The sequence below is a fragment of the Giraffa tippelskirchi genome, chromosome 3 (assembly GCF_054371585.1).
Source record: "Giraffa tippelskirchi isolate mGirTip1 chromosome 3, T2T-mGirTip1v1.2.pri, whole genome shotgun sequence".
In the NCBI taxonomy this organism is placed as follows: domain Eukaryota; kingdom Metazoa; phylum Chordata; class Mammalia; order Artiodactyla; family Giraffidae; genus Giraffa; species Giraffa tippelskirchi.
The window spans coordinates 84,296,439-84,320,764 of record NC_137277.1 but is presented as its reverse complement, the minus strand read 5'-3'; the positions used below and the strand labels follow the sequence as shown (position 1 = coordinate 84,320,764).

Below are 24,326 nucleotides of genomic sequence, written 5' to 3'. Positions count from 1 at the left end.
CACATCTAAACCTGAACTCTACAAAGCCCCATCTTCACATACCATTGCCTGGGGGTAAGGGCTTCAACCTGAGAATTTTGAGGGGACACAAGGCAGGCCATAGCAGAACTCTGGAACTATAAGAGAGTAGCTGTCTGTTGTTTTAGGACACCCCAGTTTATGATGACAACCTTTGGAACCTGAGACAGTGGTCCTCCCAGCTCTCCCAGCGCCCTCCTCAGTGAGACCACCAATCCAAGAGAAGATTTAGGGGCTCAGTGGGGCCAAGGCAGGTCGTGTGCTGGGGGACAGCTGAGGATGTGGGCAAGTGGTGTGACAGCGGCCTGGGCATCCTGGGTCCAGATTCAGTGGCCCTGGGAGGATGGGCACTGGGTGGCTGGGGGCTGTCATCAATGCCCTTGGTCTTTGGCTATATCACTGAGGGTGGGGACCTGGCCATGCTCTTGGCGGTGATTTATCAGCAGGAGCCCTTCCTGGGTTTCCTCCTAGGCTTGTGGCCTGGGCCTACAAGAGGCACTGGGCCAAACAGCCCAATACCTGGCAGCCATCCTGAGGAGGCATCCAGGGTGCAGCAGACCTACATAGCAGGTGCCACATTGCACATGGTAGGCTATGGGGCCTCATGGTAGTGCACATGGTTGGCCATGGGGAAGCTCCAGTGCCTGTCTGGTACTCAGAGGAGCCCCCCACCAACCTTACTCAGAGCATGACCACACACCAACATCAAATGCCTCCTGTAGTTTTGTACCTGGAACCTACCTGGAGAAGAAAGAGGAAAGTGGGGGAGTTGGAAACTGCAGCTCTAAGTTGAAAATTTTGAGGTCCCACCGCCATCCATGTGCCTCCATCCTCGAAGATGAAGAGACAGTCCAGCTGTTCCCAGGAGGCCAAGCTGACCTCAACAAACCAGCCCGCATGGGGCCGGAGCCCCTTGCACTTGGCAGTGGAGAGCTAAGCAGCTGACTTGTGAGGGATTGTCCTGAGGGCAGGGTCGGGCCCTGCTGCCCCCTTGTAGGCATGTGCACACCCCCCATGCACAGCCCTGATCCTGCACAGCCCCTCCTCACCTGCTTCCTCCACTCATGGAGCATCTGGATCTGAGAAAAGGATGACAAATCCAGCTTCTGCAGTTCAGTTCAGTCACTCAGTCCTGTCCAACTCTTGGACCCTCCATGGTCTGCAGCATGCCAGGCTTCCCTGTCCATCACCAACTCCCAGAATTGACTCAAACTCATGTCCATCAAGTCGGTGATGCCATCCAACCATCTCATCCTCTGTTGTTCCTTTTCCTCTTGCCTTCAATCTTGCCCAGTATCAGGGTCTTTTCCATTGAGTCAGTTCTTGGCATTAGGTGGCCAAAGTATTGCAGTTTTAGCTTTAGCATCAGTCCTTCCAATGAATATTCAGGGTTGATTTCCTTTAGGATTGACTGGTTTGATCTCCTTGCAGTCCAAGGGACCCTCAAGAATCTCCTCCAACACCACAGTTCAAAAGCATCAGTTCTTCAGCTCTCAGCTTTCTTTCTAGTCCAACTCACATCCATACATGACTACTGGAAAAACCATAGCTTTGACTAGACAGACCTTTGTTGGCAAAGTAATGTCTCTGCTTTTTAATATGCTATCTAGGTTGGTCATAGCTTTTCTTCCAAGGAGCAAGCATCTTTTAATTTCATGGCTGCCGTCACCATCTGCAGTGATTTTGGAGCCCAAGAAAATAAAGTCTATCACTGTTTCCATTGTTTCCCCATCTATTTGCCATGATGTGATGGGACCAGGTGCCATGATCATGATCTTAGTTTTCTGAATATTGAGTTTTAATTCAGTTTTTTCACTCTCCTCTTTCGCTTTCATCAAGAGGCTCCTCAGTTCCTCTTCATTTTCTGCCATAGGGTGGTGTCATCTGTATATCTGAGGTTATTGATATTTCTCCCTGCAATCTTGATTCCAGCTTGTGCTTCATCCAGCCCAGCGTTTCACATTATGTACTCTGTATACAAGTTAAATAAGCAAGGTGACAATATACAGCCTTGACGTACTCCTTTCCCAATTTGGAACCAGTCTATTGTTCTATGTAGTGTTTTAACTGTTGCTTCTTGACCTTCATACAGATTTCTCAGGAGGCAGGTAAGGTGGTCTGGTATTCCCATCTCTTTAAGAATTTTCCACAGTTTGTTGTGATCCACAGTCAATGGTTTTTCCAGTAGTCATGTGTGGATGTGAGAGTTGGACTATAAAGAAAGCTGAGTGCCGAAGAATTGATGCTTTTGAACTGTGGTGTTGGAGAAGACTCTTGAGAGTCCCTTGGAGTGCAAGGAGATCAAACCAGTCAATCCTAAAGGAAATAACTCCTGAATATTCATTGGAAGGAGTGATGCTGAAGTTGAAACTCCATTACTTTGGCCACCTGATGCGAAGAACTGACTCCTTGGAAAAGACCCTGATACTGGGCAAGATTGAAGGCAGGAGGAGAAGGGGACGACAGAGGATGAGATGCTTGGATGACATCACTGACTCGGTGGACATGAATTTGAGCAAGTTCCAGGAGTTGGTGATGGACAGGGAAGCCTGGAGTGCTGCAGTCCATGGGGTCGCAAAGAGTTGGACATGACTGAGCTACTGAACTGACCTGACATAGTCAAAGGCTTTGGTGTAGTCAGTAAAGCAGAAGTAGATGTTTTTCTGGAACTCTCTTGCTTTTCGATGATCCAACGGATGTTGGCAATTTGATCTCTGGTTCCTCTGCCTTTTTTAAATCCAGCTTGAACATCTGGAAGTTCTTTGTTCACACACTGTTGAAGCCTCGCCTGGAGAATTTTGAGCATTACTTTGCTAGCATGTGAGATGAGTGTAATTGTGCAGTAGTTTGAACGTTTTTTGGCATTGCCTTTCTTTGGGATTGGAATGAAAACTGACCTTCTCCAGTCCTGTGGTCACTGCTGAGCTTTCCAACTTTGCTGGCATATTGAGTAGCAGTGGGGAAGCCTCAGGGCGGGTGACTGTGTGATTCAAAAGGAAAGGTGGGGCAGCCCAGGGGTGGTGTGTGTCAAGGAACACTGGCAGGTGCAAAGCAGGAGAATGCTGAGCATTGAGACTGACCTTGGGCGGCAGCATTTGGAGAACTCAGGCAGCAGAGTGCAGTGTCCACACAGAGCCGTCAGCACAGACCTGGACTGGGTGATGGGAAGGACTCAGGCAGTAGTGGTTGAAAATTGAGGCAACGGGTGGAGGCAGACCTTAGACAGAGGTGGAGACAACGGTCGTAGTGATTGGCAGGCAGAGGCAGGGGCAGGTGATTTGGGGGAGCAAGAGATGAGGAATTCAGGTGGAGGAGGGGGGCGCTCAGCGGCTCTGCCCACTGAAGAACTGGAGCAGACCTAGCACTCAGCAACAGCAGTGGGAGAAATGACCTTGAAAGTGGTGGATTGAGAACTAGGAGCAGGGAAACTCAGGCTTCAAAGCAAGACCCAGTAGTTAGGGTGTGAGGGGAGACCTCTGGCCACGGGCAGGGAGGCCGCCTGAGCTCCTCTGCCCGCCCCGTCACCCCCAGAATGAACACACTGGCATTGTGGTCCACAATGTTCAGAGCCAAAACCAAATACCTCCCACCTCAGCCCTGAAACTTCTCACCATCTGATTTAATTGTTCATACATTTTCCAATTTAATAAAATCTCGGTTCTGACAACTAGAAAAGAAAGAAAAAAAACAAAACGTAGGGATTCAAAGTCTGAACAATTCCTCCTTCCATTTTCAGTCTATAACAGCCTCTCTACTCCCCACCGGCAAGAACACTTGTCTTGTTCCAGTTTGAGGATGCTCCTTATTTTCCCCAAAGTCACCCCTTTACCCAGACACACTCATCGATAAAACCACACAGGGGCAAGACAGGGCTGGGTGCTCACCTCTACGGGGGACAGATCCCAGAACCATCTGTCTCCCCTCCTATTTCATCAGGAAATCAGCCCTTAATGAAGGGAAGAGATTCCAAAGGTGAACATCCTCAACTTGGTGACAGATTGATGGAACAGGTATTTAGGGGCTGATGGAGCTTCACACCGTGATGTTATTATACCTATTCGGGGCCTCCCTGCTGGCTTCCAGGCCAGGGGGTGAGCAGGGAACATGTTGGAAGGTCTCACTGTTGGGGGACAAATGGGCTATTTGATGTAAAGGAGACAGTATGAGAGCAGGAATTAAGAGAACTGATTTGTCACTAACTAGCTCTGTGACCTGAGGGAAGTCACTGATCAGGGAGCCTCAGTTTCCTTGTCCTTAGAATGGACAACATGACTTTTAAGAACCTTCTCTGAATCGTTAGTGAATCCTGGGGGACTGCGATAAATTAGGTAAGCAAATTTAGGTACTGAATCTCTCTTCTCCTCTTTTTTGTCTGATTGTTGTAAAATATACAGAACATGAAACTTACCAATTTTTTTATTTTTAATTAAAGTCATATGCACATAAAATTTACCATCTTAACCATTTTTAAACATTCAGTTCAGTGGCATTCACGATGTTGTACACCCACCACAACTATCCACTTTCAGAACTTTTTCATCATCTCAAACTGAAGCTCTACCATTAAGCAATAATTCACCCCTCTCTCCAAACCCTGGTAATTGCTATTCTGTTTTCTGTCTCTATGAATTTGACTACTCTAGGTACCTCGCATAAGCAGAATCATACAATATTTGTCCTTTCAGATCTGGCTTATTTACTTAGCATAATGTTTTTAAGATTGATCCATATTATAGTATTTATAAAAACTTCATTCCTTCATACGGTTGCCCTTATGCTGGTGGACATGGGTGGGTTTTTTTTTTTTTTGACCTTTTGGCTATTATAAATAATGCTGCAGTGAGTATTGGTATCCAAGGATCTGTTCAAGTCCCTGCTTCCAGTTCTTTTGGGTGTATACCTAGGAGTGGAGTTGGTGGATCGTGTGATAATTCGATGCCTAGTTTTCTGAGGAAATGCCAAACTGTTTTCCCTTTAGTTTACTCATAAATGAAGCACTCAGTCTTGCCATGGGTGTGTCATAGGGAATGCCAAGGAGACATAGATTGAAATTGCCTGAGTTCAGACATGTCACCTGGTACTGCCATTCCCCACTCTCTGTGATACTTATGTGGATCAGATGTGTTCTGGGGATGATGGTCATTACTGAGCCCAGGGCTGTACGTTTTCTAGTACTGGGGTGCACTGCCTGTGGCCAGTAGGTTGCTATGAAGAAAGGAAATAAATTTCCTCCCTACTCATGTGTCCAGAATTGTAGAAATGATGATATGTGCACACATGTGTGATTCCATTCATAGAACTAAAACCTCAAACAGAATTGAGATAAAGACTAGGGGAAAGGCAGGTGGTTTAATTGGGAAGGCTGGAAGATGGCTAATACTAGGACTGACCCTCTCGAAAACACTGACCAGAGTCACAGAATGGCCCAGATGGAACCAGGGTTGATCCAAAGAGCAAGTGAGCAATGAACCGGCCCACCTCAGAAGCTACTTTGAATCCACAAGATCTGGGTTCAAATGTCAGTTCTACTTGCTAGTTTGGATAATGAACTTAACCTCCCTCAAGTTCAGTTTTCTTGTTTGTAAACTAGGGACATTTACAGAGTTATGAGGATAAAAAGAAACATACATGTGATCCCATTCCCACAGTGCCTGGCCCCACACTCCATTCAGGTTAGTTACTCTTTTCCCTCAAACCCCATACATCAAACTCAGGTGCTGTGTTAGATTGGGAAGACATTCCCTCACCTCCAAATTCTAGAAACTTTAAAACTTGGGTTTTTGAGGCAGTTTTTATTTTGGTGGCCGTTCTAGAATTTCCCTGTTGTCTTTCTATTGCTTTCCTTCTCTCCAAGTCAAATGCTTTATCTTTGGGGGACTGGCAGATGGGGCTTTTTTAGTAAGTACAAAACTGACCATTAAGCAAAGAATAGACTCTTTGCTTTAAAATAAAAATAATGTTTTTTAAACTAACAGAAAACCTCAGTTATCATGGGCAAAATTCTTCCAGATGCTGCTGGAAATGAACATCTTTTGTAGCAATCCAGGTTCACTTACTGCAAAGGATTCACTCTCCAGGCAGCCACAGCAGGAGTGAAGGGAGAAGCAATGTGAACACACTTGGAGGCCATAACCTTATGTAAACATAAACCATTGCTATGAATAATAAATACAGAAAATTAAATATCTGATAAGTGAACATGTATCCAACTAGACAGATCTCCCTGGCACGGAGGCTCAGCCCAGCTTTCCACTCATCCTTGCTGATTTAATTCAATGAGCCGACCTGCAAACACAGCCAGGGTTCCGATGATGCAGACGAGCATGAAGACTGCCAGGAGAATGTGGTCCATCACCATCGCAACGTACTTCCATTCCTCAGCCGCCTGGGAGAGAAGAATGTGTCAGAATGTCCTGAAGGTGATCGCGGACTCGCTATCCATCATCCAGGGGCCCTTTGACTGTGGATCCTCCCTCCACTGGCACTATGATCTTTATTTTTTAAAGAGGTTATTCACAATGTGATGACTTGCTAAGATGGCCTAGGGAGTCATTAGGCACATCTTACATCAGTAGCTGCCCCTTGAATGCCAACCTTCCCATCAAGCCAAACCCATCAGATGCTCTGTGCTCGAGCATGTGACAATTTAAACCCCAAGGTGTGGATGTCAAGCCACAAAGCTTACGTTATTGGACTCCTGGTCTGACTTCATGGTCTCGGCGATGTATTTGATGCCCTCAATGGCACTTTTCACCTCGGGGTGTTTGATCAGGGGAGAGTGGAAACCCATTGGTGGAGGCCCTGGCTTCCCAGAAATGTCAGAAATATCAATGTCTTCTGTAAAAATCTTTTTGTCTTGTTTTTCTCTGGATGGTCTTTTCATCGTGGAGAAGAACATGATATTTGGGATAGTGTCGATAAAAACCTAATACAAAAGAAGTCCAGGTATGGGCATTATTGTCAGCAGAGCAAGCATCAAACTCTGATTTTGAATAAGCAATGCGACCTTAGGCAAATCATTCAGGTTCTCTAGGCCTCAGCCACTTTGTTCCTAAAACAAAAGGACCACACTAGATTTTCTCAGATTCATCTGTGGCCTGTGGCCTGTTAAATGATTAAGGCTAATAGAGATGATCCTGTAATGCCAGAACTTGGCCACTGGAGGGAGCCAGTGTGCAGCTATTGGACTCGTGAGAAACCACTGATGCTTAAGCTTCCAGACCCCCTATAAGCACCTGCTTTCTTCAAAGCCCCTATTCTCTTGACCAAAAGATTAAAGGGCCCCTCCTTCTAAAAAAAAAGTAAGGTCCCAACCCCACAAAACAGCTAGACTGTTTTCTTCTGTTTCTTGTTCCTGAAGAAATGCAACATAGGTATTGCTGCGGTTGTGCTCAGTCGTGTCCAACTCTTTGTGACCCCCATGGACTGCAGCACTCCAGGTTCCTCTGTCCATGGGGTTCTCCAAGCAAGAATACTGGAGTGGGTTACCATTTCCTCCTCCAGGGGATCTTCCTGGCCCAGGGATCAAACCCAAGTCTCCTGTATCTCCTGTATTGGCAAGCAGGTTCTTTACCTCTGCACCACCTGAGAAGCCCTACAGATATTGCTAGGAGTTACTTAACAGTCTTTAGAGAAGCAGAGACTACTCCTCCCAAAAGAATGCATTGCAAGCAGTAGTTTCTCTGTCAGTTCATGACAAATCTTTTGCATTGTGAACAAAAGCCTGGACATTAGTGTCTGTGTATTAAAGAACTGATATACCTGAAACATTAACACATTTTAAAATTCAGTAAAAATAAATATATGAGACAAAGTTCTTCATTAAAACTTAACTTTTTGACAATCTCTCATCAAGCCCAGCCACCCTGCGCCCCCCAGTCTCCAGCCCTTATTCTAGCCTCAGCAGATGATTCCACCAGCAAAGAAATAATCAGTCTGTTCACATACAAACAGGTCAAGATTTTATGGTATTTGAATTAAAAGATAGTGATTTATTTGTCTTTTCTAATCAAAGAGATTCTTTAAGGTTGACATTGAAGTGGGCTTTGTTAATTCTGGTTTTCTTATCTCCCTGGAGAGGCTACATGAGTTATTTATCTTTAGCCAGAGTCCAGAAAAATTCCTCTCCCAAAGCCCCTACAGCCCAAGAAAGACTTTTTGTTTCTAAGTGCCTAGCAGGATTACCTAGGACGCCACTGGCCAGATGAAAGGGGAGACTTGCAGATGCCCTTAAGGGAGCCGCTCCCCTGTGCAAAGTGTCCCAGTGCCTTACTCACTCACCTTCCGCACCCACTCGGGCATGACGTGGGTGCTGGGGGAGCGGTGGTGCGTATTGATGACGATGACGGTGATGATGATGGATGCGATGACGAACACCATGGTAAACAACATGTACTTCCCAATCAAGGGCACAGCGCTGGAGGTGGAAGGGATCAGCTCCACAATGACCAGAAGGAACACGGTCAAGGACAGCAAGACAGAGATGCTCAGGGTCATCTTCTCTCCTGGACGAAATGAAGAGGAGACAGACACAACAACCCACCTGTTATGGGCTAAACTGCTCTTCCCCCCAAATGTATAGGGCTTCCTAGGTGGCTCCACCAGTAAGGAATCTGCCTGCAATGTAGGAGACCTGTGTTTGATCCCTGGGTTGGGAAGACCCTTGGAGGAGGGCATGGCCACCCACTCCAGTATTCTTGCCTGGAGAATCCCATGGATAGAGGAGCCAGGCAGGCTACAGTCCATGGGGTCACAAAGCATTGAACACAACTGAACAGTAAATTTACACGTTGAAGCCCCAAACCCCAGCACCTCAGGGACTATATCTGGAAACAGGGCCTTTACAGAGGTAATTAAATTAAAATGAGGTCTTAGGGTGGGTCTTCATCCAATATGACTAGGGTTCTTATCAGAAAAAATTAAGACACAGAGAGAAAAGGCCATGTGATGGCACAGGGAGAAGAGTCATCTGCCAGCCAAGAAGAGAGGATTCAGAGGAAACCAATCCTGCTGACACCTTGATCTCGATTTCCAGCCTCCAGAACTATGAGAAAATAAATTTTTGTTGTTTAAGCCACCAGCCTGGGGTCCTTTGTGAAGGCAGTCCTAGCAAATGAACACACCAGTGAAACCCAAGAGTGAGAGAGGAACATGACTGGCCTGTTCTCAAAGCTTCACACTGGGGAGCTTTTTTCTGCAGTATTTCCTGCGAGACCCTGGCACCTTAACTCTGCTGACAATGGCAAGTGGCAGGCATTTCCATCAGATGCTGCCGAGCAGGAAATGCTACTTCATCTCATGCCCCAGAATTCTGTTTCTTGGTGGAATCCAGGGAAACCAGAGAGGTTCTGGGTGGCAGGTGAGAACCCAGATGGCAGTTTTTCTGTCTGCAGCAGAACGTCTTAAAACCTCACAAAACTGAACCGCAGCCTGGCCTACTTGTTACTCAGCAGATGGATGTGTAGGACAGAAGTACACATATCTTTCTCACTGTGGAAGCAAGCTGCAAGACCAAAGCTGAGAAAGGACAAAATCAATGATTTCACACCACTCACTTTCTCATATTCTCTAAGGGGATGACTTTGTGTGTGTGTGTGTGTGTGCGTGTGTGTGTTTTGATTTTTTTGTTTGTTTTTTCATTAAAGGCCAAGGGATTCCCTTTCCCCTGAATCTTTTCCCCAGGCCCTACAATTTCAGGGCAAACAATTCCCGGATGGTGTCTTGCCTGGGCAAGTAAACAAGAAAGGCAGGGAGTCAGTGACACTGGAATAGTTTTGTGGGGATTGATCAGCTAGCTTAGAGGCAGTAAAGAGCCTTTGGAAGGGACTTCCCTTGGGCTGGTCTTGCTGTTTGTGTCCTGGGAAACCCTCATGTGGCCCTGCTTTCCCGTGTGGAACTTTGCCTATTCCGGATGCTTTCAGATGTTTAGTGATATACACAGGATCCAGAGTGGAGGCAAACAAGAAGTTGTCAATTTCTGGTGGACAGGAAAGTCTTCAAAAGTAAAAAAAAAAAAAAGGAAACAATTATAAATGTAAGCTATGGATCAACGTACATCAAATTTCTCGATTAATGATAATAGCAGCTAACACTTATCAAACTGTCTCACTGTTCTAAATGCTTTTCTAGCATAAATCATCTAATATTGATAGAAACTCTGTTTAGTTATAGTGTTCCGCCTCGTGTTTTCTCTCTGCACTTTGAGAAACTTCATTTGATTAGAAAGTTGAAAAAATATTTGTGGTCATTTGTTTAAGAACAAGTACAATCCCCTAGAACATACATTCTGTGGGGCAAATTCTGCCTCATTCTTTGTCTTATCCCTGTCTTGCAACAGTTGTTTAAAAGGTATATGTTGAGTGAGTGAATGTGTAAGCTTTTTTTTTTTCCTTATTGGAAAGTTGGATTTAGACTTTTGTGGGGGTTTTTCTGTGGCATTTTGATACAGTTGTTTTCTGGCATAAGTTTGAGGACTATCTTACTATCTTTCTTTTTTTCCTACTTGTCTGCCTTACATTGTTTGAGAGCAGTGACTTGCTGGCAGACATGTGTGTTTCCTTTGCCCCTTTTCTCTAGATTGTGGGTGTCTGGTGAAATTATGTCACAGATGTGATTACTCAGTAGGAGGCCCAGGCTGATAGAGGAGAACGAATTGCCACTTGGGAAGTATGGTCTTATGTGTAAAGATACTGCCATCTGGAGAAGAGATACACAAAAGCTATTTCCGAGCGGCAAGCAGTAGACAAAAGAGGCAAGGCCTGGGTTAGTCATAGAGAGCAAGTGACTTCGTGGGGGAAGGGGCCCTGAGAGTGTCTGTGATCCATGCCTTGCCCAACATGTTTCAGGGCACACAGCAGGTATTCAACAAATAGGTGCTGGTGGTTATTCACGTAACCAGAGCTGTGTGCGCATCTTCAGGGTCACAGTCAGCTCTCTGCCTGCCCTGTTGTCTACCCCAGTGGCCTTCACCCACATGGCCACTCAGTGTATGCATCCTTCAGGGCTGGTGCGTTGGGTCTGTCTGCCTGTATTTGTTTATCAGCCATGGTTATTTCTGAGTTCCCCTAAAATAGCAGCGTGAGATCCATCAGCGTCAGCAGCCGCCACCATGGCAACCGCACCCACCTGAGTCTGTGGGCAGGTAGAACACCAGGCCGGTTAAGAAGGAGAAGAGCAGGCAGGGGATGATGACGTTGACGATGAAGTAGAGGGGCAGGCGCTGCATAACAAAGTGGTAGGTGATGTCCAGGTAGGGGGTGGAGGGGCAGCAGGCGTAGAACACCCAGTGCTTCCAGCCCCGGGACTCCTTGATCACCCATTCTCCACTCTCCATGAAGTTGCTCAGGTCTGGCTGGTCACTTTCCTGAGAAGACGGAATGAAACTTTGAAATCCCACCCTTGTCACCATGAGGAGGGGCAGGGTTTCCTAATCAGCTGTGACAAAGCAACAGATTCCAGTGCTGTCACATACCTAGGAGGGAATCTTGTGTATGTTCCTTTCCTATAAAAGAAGGGGGTTGGGGACTTTCCTGGTAGTTCAGCAGATGGGACTTCACCTTCCAGTGCAGGGGGTGTGGGGTTGATTCCTGGTTGGGGAGCTGAAGTCCCACATGCTGCTCTGCCAGGGAACCAAAACGGTACAGAAGTGATATTGTAACAAATTCAATAAGGACTTTGAAAATGGTCCACATCCAAAAAAAATCTTTAAAAAATAAAAAATAAGTGAGTTGGGACTATTGGGATGTTGAGTATACATTTAAGTCACCTGGGAGCTTTAAAACCTGTTGGTGCCCTAGCTCCACCCTAGGCCAATTCAATCAGAATTCTTGGGCCTGAGCCTGGGCATAGGAAATTATGTAAGCCCCAGATGGTTCTCTTATGTAGCATGTCAAGAGTTTGCCCAAGCAATTGAAAAGCATGAAACTAGATGATCCCCAAAGAGCTAACGGATGCAGCGAGCCAGTGATAATGGAGGAGCAGAGTTGGAGACCTAAGTCTTGCTTTTCTTGCATCCAAACTCCTCCCAAGGGGTCACCACATACCGGGTTGATGGCCACCACGGAGCCATCATAGGTCCAGGTGCCCAGCTTCATGCTGCAGTTCTGTTCATCAAAGGGAAAGTGGGTGACGATGATCTCGCAGTAGCTTTTAAAGATGGCGGGAGGTGTCCACGTGATGTGGCCAGTGTAGTCCAGGAGCACTTTGGTGAACTTGACAATGGCAAAGTCACCATCTGCACTACAATTGGGATAAAAGAAGAACAGGGCTCCAAGTGACAGATGAACCTTCAGTTCTGCTTGGGGATGTTAACAGGAGACAGCTGTTAATTATTCAGGTGCTAATTATAGAAGCTTTCTTTTGAGTGGCATTGCATTTTATCTATGGCTGCTGCTGCTGCTGCTAAGTCGTGTCAGTCGTGTCCGACTCTGTGCGACCCCATAGACGGCAGCCCACCAGGCTCCCCCGTCCCTGGGATTCTCCAGGCAAGAGTACTGGAGTGGGTTGCCATTTCCTTCTCCAGGGCATGAAAGTGAAAAGTGAAAGTGGAGTCGCTCAGTCGTGTCCGACTCAGTGACCCCATGGACTGCAGCCCGCCAGGCTCCTCCGTTCATGGGATTTTCCAGGCAAGAGTACTGGAGTGGGGTGCCATTGCCTTCTCCTTTATCTATGGCAGTGTTCTCCAAATTTGCCTGATAATAAGAATCACTGGGGTGCTTGTTTAAAATATAGATTCCTGAACCTATAAAATAATACAAGTGAATCTATATACAAAACAGACTCACAGGTATAGAAAGCAAACTTATGATCAACAAAGGGGAGGGGGGTGGGGAGGGATAAATTAGGAGTATGGGGTTAACAGATACAAACTACTATACTTAAAATAGATAAGCAACAAGGATTTACTGTGTAATACAGGGAACTATACCCAATATCTTGTAATAATCCATAATGGAATTAATCTGCAAAAAATCCAAATCACTATGCTGTACACTAGAAACTAACACCTAACTATACTTCAATTTTAAAAAATTAAATATAGATTCCTGAGCACCGTCTAAGCATTGAATCAGGATATCTGGGGATGAACCTGAGAATCTATAGTTTTAAAGAACTAACTGGTAACACAGATCCACTGCATCCCAGATTTTTTTTTCTTCCCAGTCCTCAGTAGTGTTTGTAATGTTGAAAAAGTGAAAAGCGAAAGTGTAAGTTGCTCAGTCATTTCCAACTCTTTGCGACCCCATAGACTGTAGCCCTATAGGCTCCTCTGTCTATGGGATTCTCCAGGCAGGAATACTGGAGTGGGTAGCCATTCCCTTCTCCAGGGGATCTTCCCAACCCAGGGATCGAACCCAGGTCTTCTGCATTGCAGGCAGATTCTTTACTGTCTGAGCCATCAGGGAAACCCCAGTCTCCATCTGTGCCCTCTCTGATATACTTTAAAAGTTAATTTGGGGCACTCCTCTGGTGGCTCAGTGGTAAAGAATCCACCTGCCAATGCAGGAGACCCATTTTTGATTTCTGATCTGGAAAGATCCCACAATAACTAAGTCTGTGTGCCACAACTACTGAGCTTGTGCTCTAAAGCCCATGAGCCGTAACTACTGAATCCCCTGCACCCTAGAGCCTGGGCTCTGCAACCAGAGAGGCCACTGCAATGAGAAGCCCGTGTACCAGAACTAAAGAGTAGCCCCTACTCTCCTCAGCTAGAGAAACAGCCCTCGCAGCAACGAAGAGCAGAATAATTAATTTAAAAAAACATTAAAAAAACAACTTAAAAAAAAAGTTAATTGGGGGAAAAATCCAGGAATTTTAAATAAAAATATGGCTAGTGGCTCATTACTGTGATAAGCAGGTTAAAGAGGGTTCTATTACCTTTGAAAGAACTATTTAGACTTCAGTGGAGTAGGGTCACAAACTCAGATGACTCTAGGCCAGGCAAGCGAGGAAGGAGGGAGAGGTGAGCCTCACGAAGAGCCCCTCATCCCAGTAAGGAAGTGTGTCTGCATGGGAGTGAAGGCTCCACGTTGCCTGATATTTGATCCTGCCTCGGAAGCTGGAAGTCTAGATTTTTAATCCAAAGTTTTCATATTTTTGAATGTTGGAATTTTCCTGAGAGGCTAAAGGGCTTCCAAGGTGGCACTAGTGGTAAAGAACCTGCCTGCCAATGTAGGAAACGTGATAGATGCGGGTTTGGTCTGGGTTGGGAAGATCCCCTGCAGAAGGAAATGGCAACCCACTCCAGTATTCTTGCCTGGAGAATTCCGTGGACAGAGGAGCCTGGCGGGCTACAGTCCATGGGATCACAAAGAGTCAGACAAGACTGAAGAGGCTGAGCATGCATGCAGAGGGGCTAAAAATTCAGGTTTTGGTGTATTTTCTGACTTTCAAATGTTGGCAGTAATTTCTCACTTGAAAAAGCAGCATGGTAGATACTAAAAAATAAGAAACTCTCCCTGCAGGTCTATTCATCCCCCAAATGGCCTGTCCCCTAGGGCCTTGGGAGAGAGCAGGATAGTATAATTAGGGGCTGAAAAGTGGGTGGGGTCTGCCTGGAGCCCCAGAGACATATGGGATATGTCATGCCTCACTTTATAAATCAAGAAATTTTTTTCCTATTGATTTTTCCTTGGGACTGAGAAGAGGCTCTATCCAGAAAACTATGCAGCTTTAGACCCTCCCAACAGAGCTGAGGCGAAGGATGGTCTATGTTTCTCCTTCCAAGCAGGTGAAACGGGATTCTCTTTCCTGTGAGAGTGTTTCTGACTGAGCTGATCTAAAGGACCAGAGGGTTTTAATTGCTTCCCTTAGATTCTAAGTGAAAGATAAACTTAACCCTGAGAGATAGACACTTCTTCCTTATCAGCACACCTGTCCCAAAGTTTACACAAAATAATGCGATACTTTGGCTCAAGCTTGAACCCCAGGTCTGTTTGGAAAATATACAATAAAATATCAAAGTTGGGGAGGGTCACCTTAAAGGGTATCATGTATGCTAACTAGCCCTGGCCATCTTCCCTGGAGAGTCTGCTAGTATGCACAGCCTGCTCGCCCCAGACGCATGCTGCAGACTGTCAGGCCACAGATCCTCTAGGCCAGTGTCAAATGCTGCTGCCTGGAAGGGTGCTGTTTGCAATGAACATTCCCTGACAAGTGAAGGGCATATGATAATGAACGTGTCATTAAAGCAGAGTGTCTTGAATCACATTATAATTTCACAACGTGCAGTCTGTCACAGAGCCCAGCGGATGGGCTACACAGGCATCCCAGGCCATCAGCAGCACGTGGCGTCCTGGGATGCCATGAGGAGGTGATGAATAACAACCCCGGGAGGTTCAGACCTATTGGTCGGAAGGACATTTAATTCCAAGGAACTCAATTATAGGACGTTTGGGTTCCTTGGATAGTTGCCACATACCCTTCAGGAGTTCTCAGGGATTAAATGTCCCCCACCCCACAGCCCTGATTCAATTTGGCTCTGATAATTATTTCTATTCATAACATGAGACACCATATGGCACCCCTAGCATGTCAACTTGGCTCTTGGTTTTTAAGGGTTATTTAATGTGAACAGAGGTGAAACGCCTACCGAGAGTGGCAGCCCTTCCGTTAGGGCACTTGGCCTCCCCCCGCCCCCGTCAAATGTCTGCCTTCTCATCCTGGCTGATTTGCTCACTTGTTATAAAGAACGAAGTCTGGGCGCCAGATCTTTTCCGAGGGAATGTGAATTTTTTTCACGCCACCATAGTCATCTGGATTCCATTTTAAGTTGTAATCCACCCATTGCTATAAATGAAGACATTTAGTCAATGAAAAAAATTAAAAACAATGAAAAAATCTGGGGTTATCAAGAGCTTTGATGGGCATGGTAATTCAAGTATGGACAGAAATTGTGCTCCAGTAAGAACGGTTTGATTCAGAGTTTAGCTTTCACTTTAGTAAGAAGTAAAAGCAAATACAGAGCACTGAGTACATGCTGGCACAATTATAAGCATTTCAACCCATATTCGTCATTTAGTCCTCACAATGTTCTCATAAGGTAGGAATGATTATTGACCCCATTTAACAGATGAGAAAACAAAGGTAGCCCCAAGCCATGCCACCAAGTACACTGCCCACCTTAGCAAAGTAGAATGACCCTATTGTGAATGTTTTCCTCAAGTAGGCAACCTCACTTTTTGAAAAGTGCTGTATTTTTTCTGCATTATAAAAGTTACATATGCCCAATGCAGTATATTTGGATAACACAATGTTGAACTGTCTCCCCCAAATTAATACAAAATTCTAATCTCCTGTACCTCAGAATGCGACCTCATTTGGAGATAGGGTGTTTATAGAGGTAATTACGTTAAAGCGAGGTCATTAAGGTGGGCCCTAATCCAATATGACTGGTGTCCGTATAAGAAGGGGACATCGAAGAAGATGTATATTCAGAAAGAAAGTCATGTGAATGTGAAGACAGCCAATTCTAAGCAAAGGAGAGGCCTGGAGCAGGTTCTCCCTCATGACCCTTAGAAGGAACCAGTTCTACCAACACCTTAATGTTGGGCTGTGAGACAGTAAGTTTCTATTGTTTAAGTTGTCTAGGTTATGACTTTGTTCCGGCAGACCTAACAAACTAATACACACAGTAAAAGCACAAAGTAAAAATAATAATAGTAATGAACACAAAACATGATTCCACTGCCCCAAAGTATGTGCTTTCAACATTTTGGTACATATCCCTGTTACCCAAATTGATTTCCTCTGGGCCCATGTTAAATTTCAGAGTGAATAAGAACAGTGTGAACACACTTATCTAGCTGTGTTACCTGTTTCAGACGAACATTGGTTGTCACGATCTGATTGACTTCATCCTGAAAAAAAAAGATAAGGCCCATCTTTAGGGGGACAGGTGGGGAGCTGGAAAGGATGTTCCGGACTGGGTGGTGTGGGTTCTGTGGGGCATTGGGAACTCTCTTGTCTCACCACGTTGATGAGCTGTATCAGCTGCAGGCCCACCGTGACCTGCACAACCTGGCGGTGGTCTTCCACGGGCCGCACCACGCTGTTGTAGCCTTCAAAGAGCTTTGCCACTAGACGGGTCTCATGTTTGGAGCCCAGGACGAGGCCAGCTGAGATGGCAAAGGACACACTCACTGTCAGAGTCTACTCCCACACTCCACACACACTAACGTGAATATATATATCTATCTGAATCGCTGTCCTGTATACCTGAAACTAACACAATGTAATAAATCAACTATACTTCAATTAAAAAAAAACAAGCAAAAAAGCAAACAAAAAATGTGTACGTGAATGTTCGTAGCAGCAATATTTTAACAGCTATATGGTGAAAATAACACAAATGTCCATCAACAGATAAATGAATAAACAAATTGTGGTATATCCATACGTTAGAATGTTATTCATCCATGAAAAGGAATGAAGTTCTGGTACATGCTATAACATGAATGATCCTTGAAAACATTATGCTGAGTGAAAGAAGTCAGACACAACAGGACATGTATTGTGTGATTCTATTTATATGAAATATCCAGAATAGGTAAATCCATAGAACAGAGTCGATTAGCAGTTACCAGGGACTGTGGCGACAGGGAAAGGGGAGTAACTGCTGATGGGCCCAGGATGTCCTTCTGGGAGATGAAAGAGTTATGGAATTAGATAGTGGTGATGGTTGCCTAACATTGTGAATATACCTAATGCTACTGGATTGTGTACTTTAAAATGGTAATTTTATGTAATGTCTTTTTTACCATGGTAAACTTTACATACATATTTATGTATTTTTACCATACTTTTAAAAATAAAAAAAATATCATCTATATCCCAGTTAAGTTGCTAAGAGAGAAAATCACATATTCTGTTGACCTGGATTTGAGTGTCCTATTTGGAGCATATTTAATTCCAAGGAATCTTTACTACATTTTCCTTCAGGATGAAGGGCAATATCATGCGGTATTCTCAGAGCCCACAGCCTTTAGGTGTCCAGAGTGACACAATCTTCGCTGGCGAGCGGACCGAGAGATAGTCTCACCTGAGGTTCCGAGCCGTGGACTGACTTGTCTGTGGTCACACGGCTAGGGCAGAGCCCAGGTTAGAGCCATCACTCTGTGCTGTGCTCCTGAACTCACGTTTAATATTATGAGCATACTGTGGGCTGTCCTGGAAATTGTACAACTACATGTGCTGTTATTCCTATGAGAAAATGTGTTCCAAATTCCAAGCGCCTTATGAAGGATCCCTGTAATTCAAGCCCTGGTGGTTTGGGGATTGTCTGTTCAGGGCTGGGAGAGGAAGTAGACACACAATCCATCTGCCCGGATTCATGTAACCAGATCTCCCCTTTCCGCAGGTTATTGCTGAAACCACACCTTTTCCCCTGGCCAAGACAACTTTTAAAATGAAATGAGTAAGACGCTTTCCCTTTTTTCCCAGCAATTGTGTTCATATTAACCGATCACCTCTAAGGCAGGTTGTTATTATTTTTTATTATTTTTCTGCTTGGATCCTAAGTTTGGAAGGGTTTGTCAACAAAACAGTTATTAAGTAAAAAGTAGTCCCCTTTTCTATTTCTGTTGATCAACAAAAATAATCACATATCCAACTTATTTTGTGTCAGATACTCCTGTACATGCTTTATATGCACTAAAATTTTCAACCCTCATAACAATGATAGTATATACTGTTATCTTCCTCAATTTACAGATGGGGAAATTGAGGCCCAGATTTCATCAGTGGTGGAGCCAGGATTCACACCCAGAGTCTATGCTCTCAACCATTATTCTCATCCAGAACTTTAGATCAACTTGAAATGACTAATGCTATATAATAAGTTGAAACATTTTCATCCTCCCCAAAGTATGTTTTAATTAGCCTATGGAGCTTTATTAGGGGTCCTATATTTGTGTTGCGTTATTGAATCCTTATAAAATTCTATGAGGTCAGTCTTTACTCCTACTTTACAGATGGGAAAACTGAGGTCGGAACAGCAGAGGCACATGTGCATGGCTCCCAGCTAGCTACCAGGGGGATTCTAAGTGGAGACAGTCAGACACAAGGACCTGTATACTTCACCACTTCCCTAAAGGCAAGCGTATTGTGTCCACTCAACCTTTTGAAGCTTTCAGCATTGCTAAAATATCTTCATCATGACCTTCCTGGACTCTGTCTGTGGAACTCCCAGCTAGCCTACATTTTCATTTCTAGTTTCTCAAAATGTCTGAACCCAAAGGGTTCATGCAGAGCTTTCACATGGCATCTCCCCCAGACCACTGGCATTGGAGACCCCTTAGAGCTGCATATTGTCCAAAGATGGCATTTTTGCGGTGGCCCCTTGGGACACAGAAATCCTCTGTCTTCTACGCTTTGTCTATCCCTGGCCCCATCCAGCCCACAGTGGGGGCAGGGGGGTGCTGGCATGGATCACTTCGAGCCTTGGCCACTGGGTTTCAGGTTATTGCTTTGATGTTATCTTGGGCTGCTTATTTTTAAGTGACAGTTTATTCCAGTTTGACAGGAAGAACATACTAGAAAGGAGCAGAGAGAGCAGATGATCAGCATTATGTGGCAGGAAAATACGCAGGCAGACCCTAAGGTCAACTAGGGAGAAGGGAGGACTGGGGAGCCAGGCGCGGATGGCATTCCAGGGATACCACTCCCTCCTTTGTGCCCTTGCCAAGGACAAGGGTCCCTGTGCCTTCCGCCATGAGTTTCTAAGGCATTCCTGAGGAGGTTTCCATTTCTTAGACCACATTCACTGGTATTTTGTTCTTTTATCCTCCTCAAAGCAGGGCAGAGTATCACTCAAAGTTTTATCACATAAACTTAAAGGACTTGAACTCAGAATTCTGGCTTTTGTTCCCAATTCCAGTGTGGTCTGGAGAATTGGACAATTTCTTCACAGATTCAATAAATCACAGTAAATACTTTCTTTGGAAGGCAGATATAAACTGACAAACACACAGATAAACACATAAATATCAAAGTTTCCTTTTTCAGCAAAATCATGTTGGTCATTCTTATTCAGATGGTGGCAACACTAATCCACTCATATATTTGTCCAACATTTGTTGCATGCGAAGCATTGTTTGAAGAGCTTTGAGGTTTTCAGACATGAATCTGACACAGATCCTGTCTTCCTGCTCTCATGGACATCGACATTTGTCATTTACATAAATAACTGTGAACAAGTTGGAAAGCAATATGCCATAAGGAAGGTGGCAATGAAGTGCTTGAGATTCCTGAGCTGGGAGAGAGGAAAGGTTGTAATGAAAGTGCTGTATAAATAGAACAGACATCATTATGTGTTAAGCTAATACCGGAAAAAGTGTCACTGATATAAATGAGAATTTTGCCCCCAAGGGATTGAATCAAAGTAGGGGAACCAGCCACAATTTCAAAGTGTTCTTTTGTATTATACTGGTCCAATCTGTATTTTTATTTGGGCGACAGCTTGCTGGGTTGGGCAAAAGGAATTCTGTCCTGTTCTTCCAAGGTGGCTCAGTGGTAAAGAATCCACCTGCAAAGCAGCAGACACAGGTTTGATCCCTCAGTTGGGAAGATCCCATGGAGAAGGAAATGGCAACCCACTCAAGTATTCTTACCTGGGAAATCCCATGGACAGGGGAGCCTGGTAGGCTACAGTCCAGGGGGTCACAAAGAGTTGGACATGACTGAGCGACTAAACAAAAACAGTCACCCTGGGTAATTCTTATCTTGACTGGTGCTGTGTCTCTTGCTATCTTTCCAATTTCAGGCTATGTTTTCTGACTGTGCACATAAAAAATGGAGTCTGATCACATTCCAAAGTTTATACATCAAGGGACTTTGGGATAGTCCCAAAGTCAGTTTGGGATGGTCAGTTTATGTCTCTTAGCTTCAGTTTCCCTATAATAAACAAGGAGATGTTGGATTGCCTCACCTTGCCCTAAATTTCCGAGAATCATCCATGTGAACTGACATCAGCAAACTCTAGGTTTGATCTACATACATATCACATACTTCTTAAAAAATAGTTAAACATGAATTTCTGGAGGTTTTTGGTGTCCTAAGAGACCTCTTAAAGATTTTTAAGTGTAAATATATCATTTAAAAATTTCCATTGAGTGTGGTGTTTGCAAACACACACACACACACCTCACCACCACCATCACCACCAGGCCAGCTTTGGTTGGATTGAGTCCAAATCCCACAGGATATAATTTACCAGAGTTTTAGGCTATTTCCTTCCACTCTGCTATTGAAAAACACTAATAATAAAACTCTTCACCTCTTTTGCCCAGAAGACCTGTGTTTGTCAGAGCAATATTGGAGAAGGGAAATCACAGAATGTCAGTCACCTTGTTTCTGAGTTGGGATGATATCACCAGTAAACTTTTATATGAAACAATCAGCCAACATCTATTTCCCTCGACCGGAAGTTTGGGATTCAGGATAGCGTTTCAGTGGCTGTGTTGTGACACATTCCAGAGTTGAATGCAGGTCAAGGTCTGTGCAAGATTTTTATGGGTTCAATTCAAACCCAAACCCACATAGAGTAATGTCGTTTAAAATAAAAAGGCAGGAATGCATTCATATGAATTTTTTTTTAACTTCAGGAGTTTAAAAGATTACAAAATAGTTCCTCTCTCACGGAGAGTTTAGTTGTGGTTATGAATAGGTTTCTCCCTCCAGCACATGGAGCTGTCAGTCAATCCTCTTCATTTTCAGAATTCTCCTAGAGCCATAAAAGGACTAGTTAACTGTATTACTTGTGATCATAAGTCACCCTGCTAAGTCCCTATAGTTGTTCAAATATGATAGTGACTTTGGGATGGTAGAAGAGGTGCTGAGTCCCATCATCCAGGTGACTCAGATGCAGACATTGATGGAGGGAGAGAATGGCAGGTTTACTTTGTAGCTTCTGATCAGGCAGCTCCTATTTTAATTGGATAACCCAAACAAAAAACTCTTTATCCGCAAACACAATCAAGCCAACGTCAGTGAGAAACTGACAGAAGAGCCTGGGACTGGTGAGACCCTGCCATTCTGTATCCTCATCAAAGAAGCAAGACTCTGGTTTGGGGGCTCCTAGTGCCTCAGCCTCAAAGGAGGGTCCCCAACCCCTCACTTACCTGAGCAGAGTCCGAGGAGCAGGAGGAGTGGCCGGGGCTCCATGGGCTGGTGATGGAGTGGTGGCTTGTGCTGCTTGCTGGCACTCTCTGGATGGACACTCGGCTGCTGGAGGGTTTGGAAAGTGAGTCGGCTGAGCTGAGCTATGGTTTTACACCACCTGTTAGTGGCAGTGACAGCTGGGCTGCCCAGAGTTCAAGAGCCCAGGGCTGAGGTCGTTAACATTATTACAGGGTGTACGTTTTACACAACTGCTGGATCTTTGACAAGTTGAGTGTGTACTGCACTGTGTTTTAAATGCACCATGAGTCTGGTCTTAATGAAAAAAAAAATAAGTTTCCCTATTGAATAAATTATTTTGCATGATGAGCAACCCCCTCCCTTTTGTACAAATCAGAACCTCATCCGTGTGGATTGATCTGATCAGGACAACTTGGTCTGAGTAGATAGTCAGCTGTGTGTGTAAGACTTTATCCTAAATCACTAAAGTCCACATTCTACAAAAAAGGAAAATTTTCTTGCTCTTGTTCCTTCTAGGCTGAGAGTGCCAGGGACTTTTATGACTGAATGTATCTGAGAAGAGTTTGGTTCACACTGAATCGGTTGCTGGAGAGAATTCCATGTTTGATTGGGTTTGGTTTTAAAACAATGGTGACTTCTTCCATAAAATTGATTTTCAGTGGCCCCCAGAGTGCCTGTTCCAACCCGTCTCTGTAGCAGGCAATGCCTATTCCGCAGTGTGCCATTAGTGACGGCAAACAGCCCACCTCCTATGGCCTGTTATTCAAGTGAAAAGTAATTAAAGGGAAAAGTGCCCCACTGCATAAGCGCTGTTCCAGGTTCCTACTTCCTGCCATCATTCCTCTGCCTACTCTCACTCAGGGAAGCAAGGAGCAGAGTGGTTAAGGTTTTCAATTTATTTGTTTAAAAAAAAAAAGCTCAAAAACCTGCCATTAAAGATTGCTCAGTCTGAGAAGGACTTTTTTTTTTTTTTTTTTACCAAAATAGAAAAGGGAGCAGTTATTTAAAGACACTCTGACTATTCTTTCCTTGCTTCCTTCTCAAATTGAATCAGGTGAACAAGGTCCTTCACCTTAAGGTCAAGAACAGCCTCCTGGCCAATTCCCCTATTCCAGTGAGTCCAAAAAAATAATTAGAGAAAGAGTTGGAAGTGTAGTGGAGAGAGCTTGGGGTCTGCAATATATATATATATTTTGTTTTAAATTATGGGGGATGCACTAACTGTCCACCAAAAAAATTGGTTCCCTCCTTTCCATAGCATAGCACTGTGACTACAAAGCCAGGAATACATCTTTCCACCATGGCCCTTACATCTAGATGAAGCCGTGGGACTGAGTTCTAGAAAATGAAATGGGAGGGGAAATTTTATGAGACTCACTGTCCTCCCACTGGAGCTCATCCATGCTCTTCTAGTCTCTGACTGGCTGGAAAGGACCTGGAATGGACGTGACTCTCAGGGTGACCTTGGAAACCCACATGTTGAAAGGGGCTTTGATATCTTGCATCCTTGAATGTCTCCAGGGAGGAGGGCGGCACATTGGCCTGGTCACCACCCAGCTCTATTTCATGAATAGGAATGATATTTTTACGGTGTTAGGTCCATTGAAATTTGTACGGCAGATGGTTCTATCATTATTAATATAAATTTTACTCCCTTGCATTGGGGATCCTAAAATATGTAGCACAGTGGAGGAAGGCAAGAAAAGTGGTATTGGAGGCAGAAAAGATGAAGATAATGACAAATTACTTAATAAAACTGTTGTCTATGATTACTTCATGAGCAAAGTATGTTTCAAGCCAGTGGCTTTAGATAAGTTGGAAAATGCAAAGTGAGTGTTTTTTGTTTGTTTGTTTTTTACCAAGCTGCACAGCCTGTGGGATCTTAGTTCCCTGACCAGGGATGAAACCTCTGCCCCCTGCTGTGGAAATGCAGAGTCCTAACCACTGGTGGTGATGGTTGTTCAGTCACTCAGTTGTATCCGACCCTTTGCAACCCCATGGACTGCAGCACGCCAGGCTTCCCTGTCCTTCACTCTCTCCCTGAGTTTGCTCAAACTCATGTTCATTGAGTCAGTGATGCCATCCAACCATCTCATCCTCTGCTGCCCCCTTCTCCTCTTGCCCTCAATCTTTCCCAGCATCAGTCTTTTCCAATGAATTGGCTCTTTGAATCA

The 24,326-nt window shown here is 44.6% G+C and overlaps 1 protein-coding gene and 1 long non-coding RNA gene across 3 annotated transcripts in view; one reads left to right on the top strand and one right to left on the bottom strand.

Annotated features, from left to right (window-relative positions):
- Positions 1–24,326, top strand: part of LOC145543563 (uncharacterized) — a 52,061-nt gene that overhangs the window by 18,973 nt on the left and 8,762 nt on the right. The gene's annotated exons all lie outside the window — the stretch shown is intronic.
- Positions 4,419–22,337, bottom strand: CHRNA1 (cholinergic receptor nicotinic alpha 1 subunit). Of its 2 annotated transcripts, XM_081585414.1 has the most exons (10): positions 22,134–22,251; positions 16,987–17,132; positions 16,800–16,874; positions 16,076–16,129; positions 15,695–15,804; positions 12,060–12,255; positions 11,143–11,380; positions 8,299–8,522; positions 6,704–6,943; positions 4,419–6,403 (listed from the first exon to the last, which is right to left on the bottom strand). In XM_081585414.1, the coding sequence occupies exons 1-10, from the start codon at positions 22,174–22,176 to the stop codon at positions 6,272–6,274; spliced, it is 1,458 nt and encodes a 485-aa protein (XP_081441540.1). In that variant the 5' UTR covers positions 22,177–22,251; the 3' UTR covers positions 4,419–6,271. The 2 variants fall into 2 exon arrangements, with proteins under 2 accessions (XP_081441540.1, XP_081441541.1); XM_081585415.1 differs by lacking the exon at positions 16,076–16,129 and having other exon boundaries at positions 16,830–16,874; positions 22,134–22,337.

What these genes read in the sequence shown, in the direction of transcription:
- CHRNA1 (XM_081585414.1), bottom strand. Translation starts at nt 22,176, where the DNA reads ATGGAGCCCCGGCCACTCCTCCTGCTCCTCGGACTCTGCTCAG. An exon ending in GACTTCGTTCTTTATAACAA is followed by an intron (nt 12,256 to 15,694) that starts GTGAGCAAATCA and finishes TCCCAATTGTAG; the next exon opens with TGCAGATGGTGACTTTGCCA. An exon ending in CTACCTGCCCACAGACTCAG is followed by an intron (nt 8,523 to 11,142) that starts GTGGGTGCGGTT and finishes CATTTCGTCCAG; the next exon opens with GAGAGAAGATGACCCTGAGC.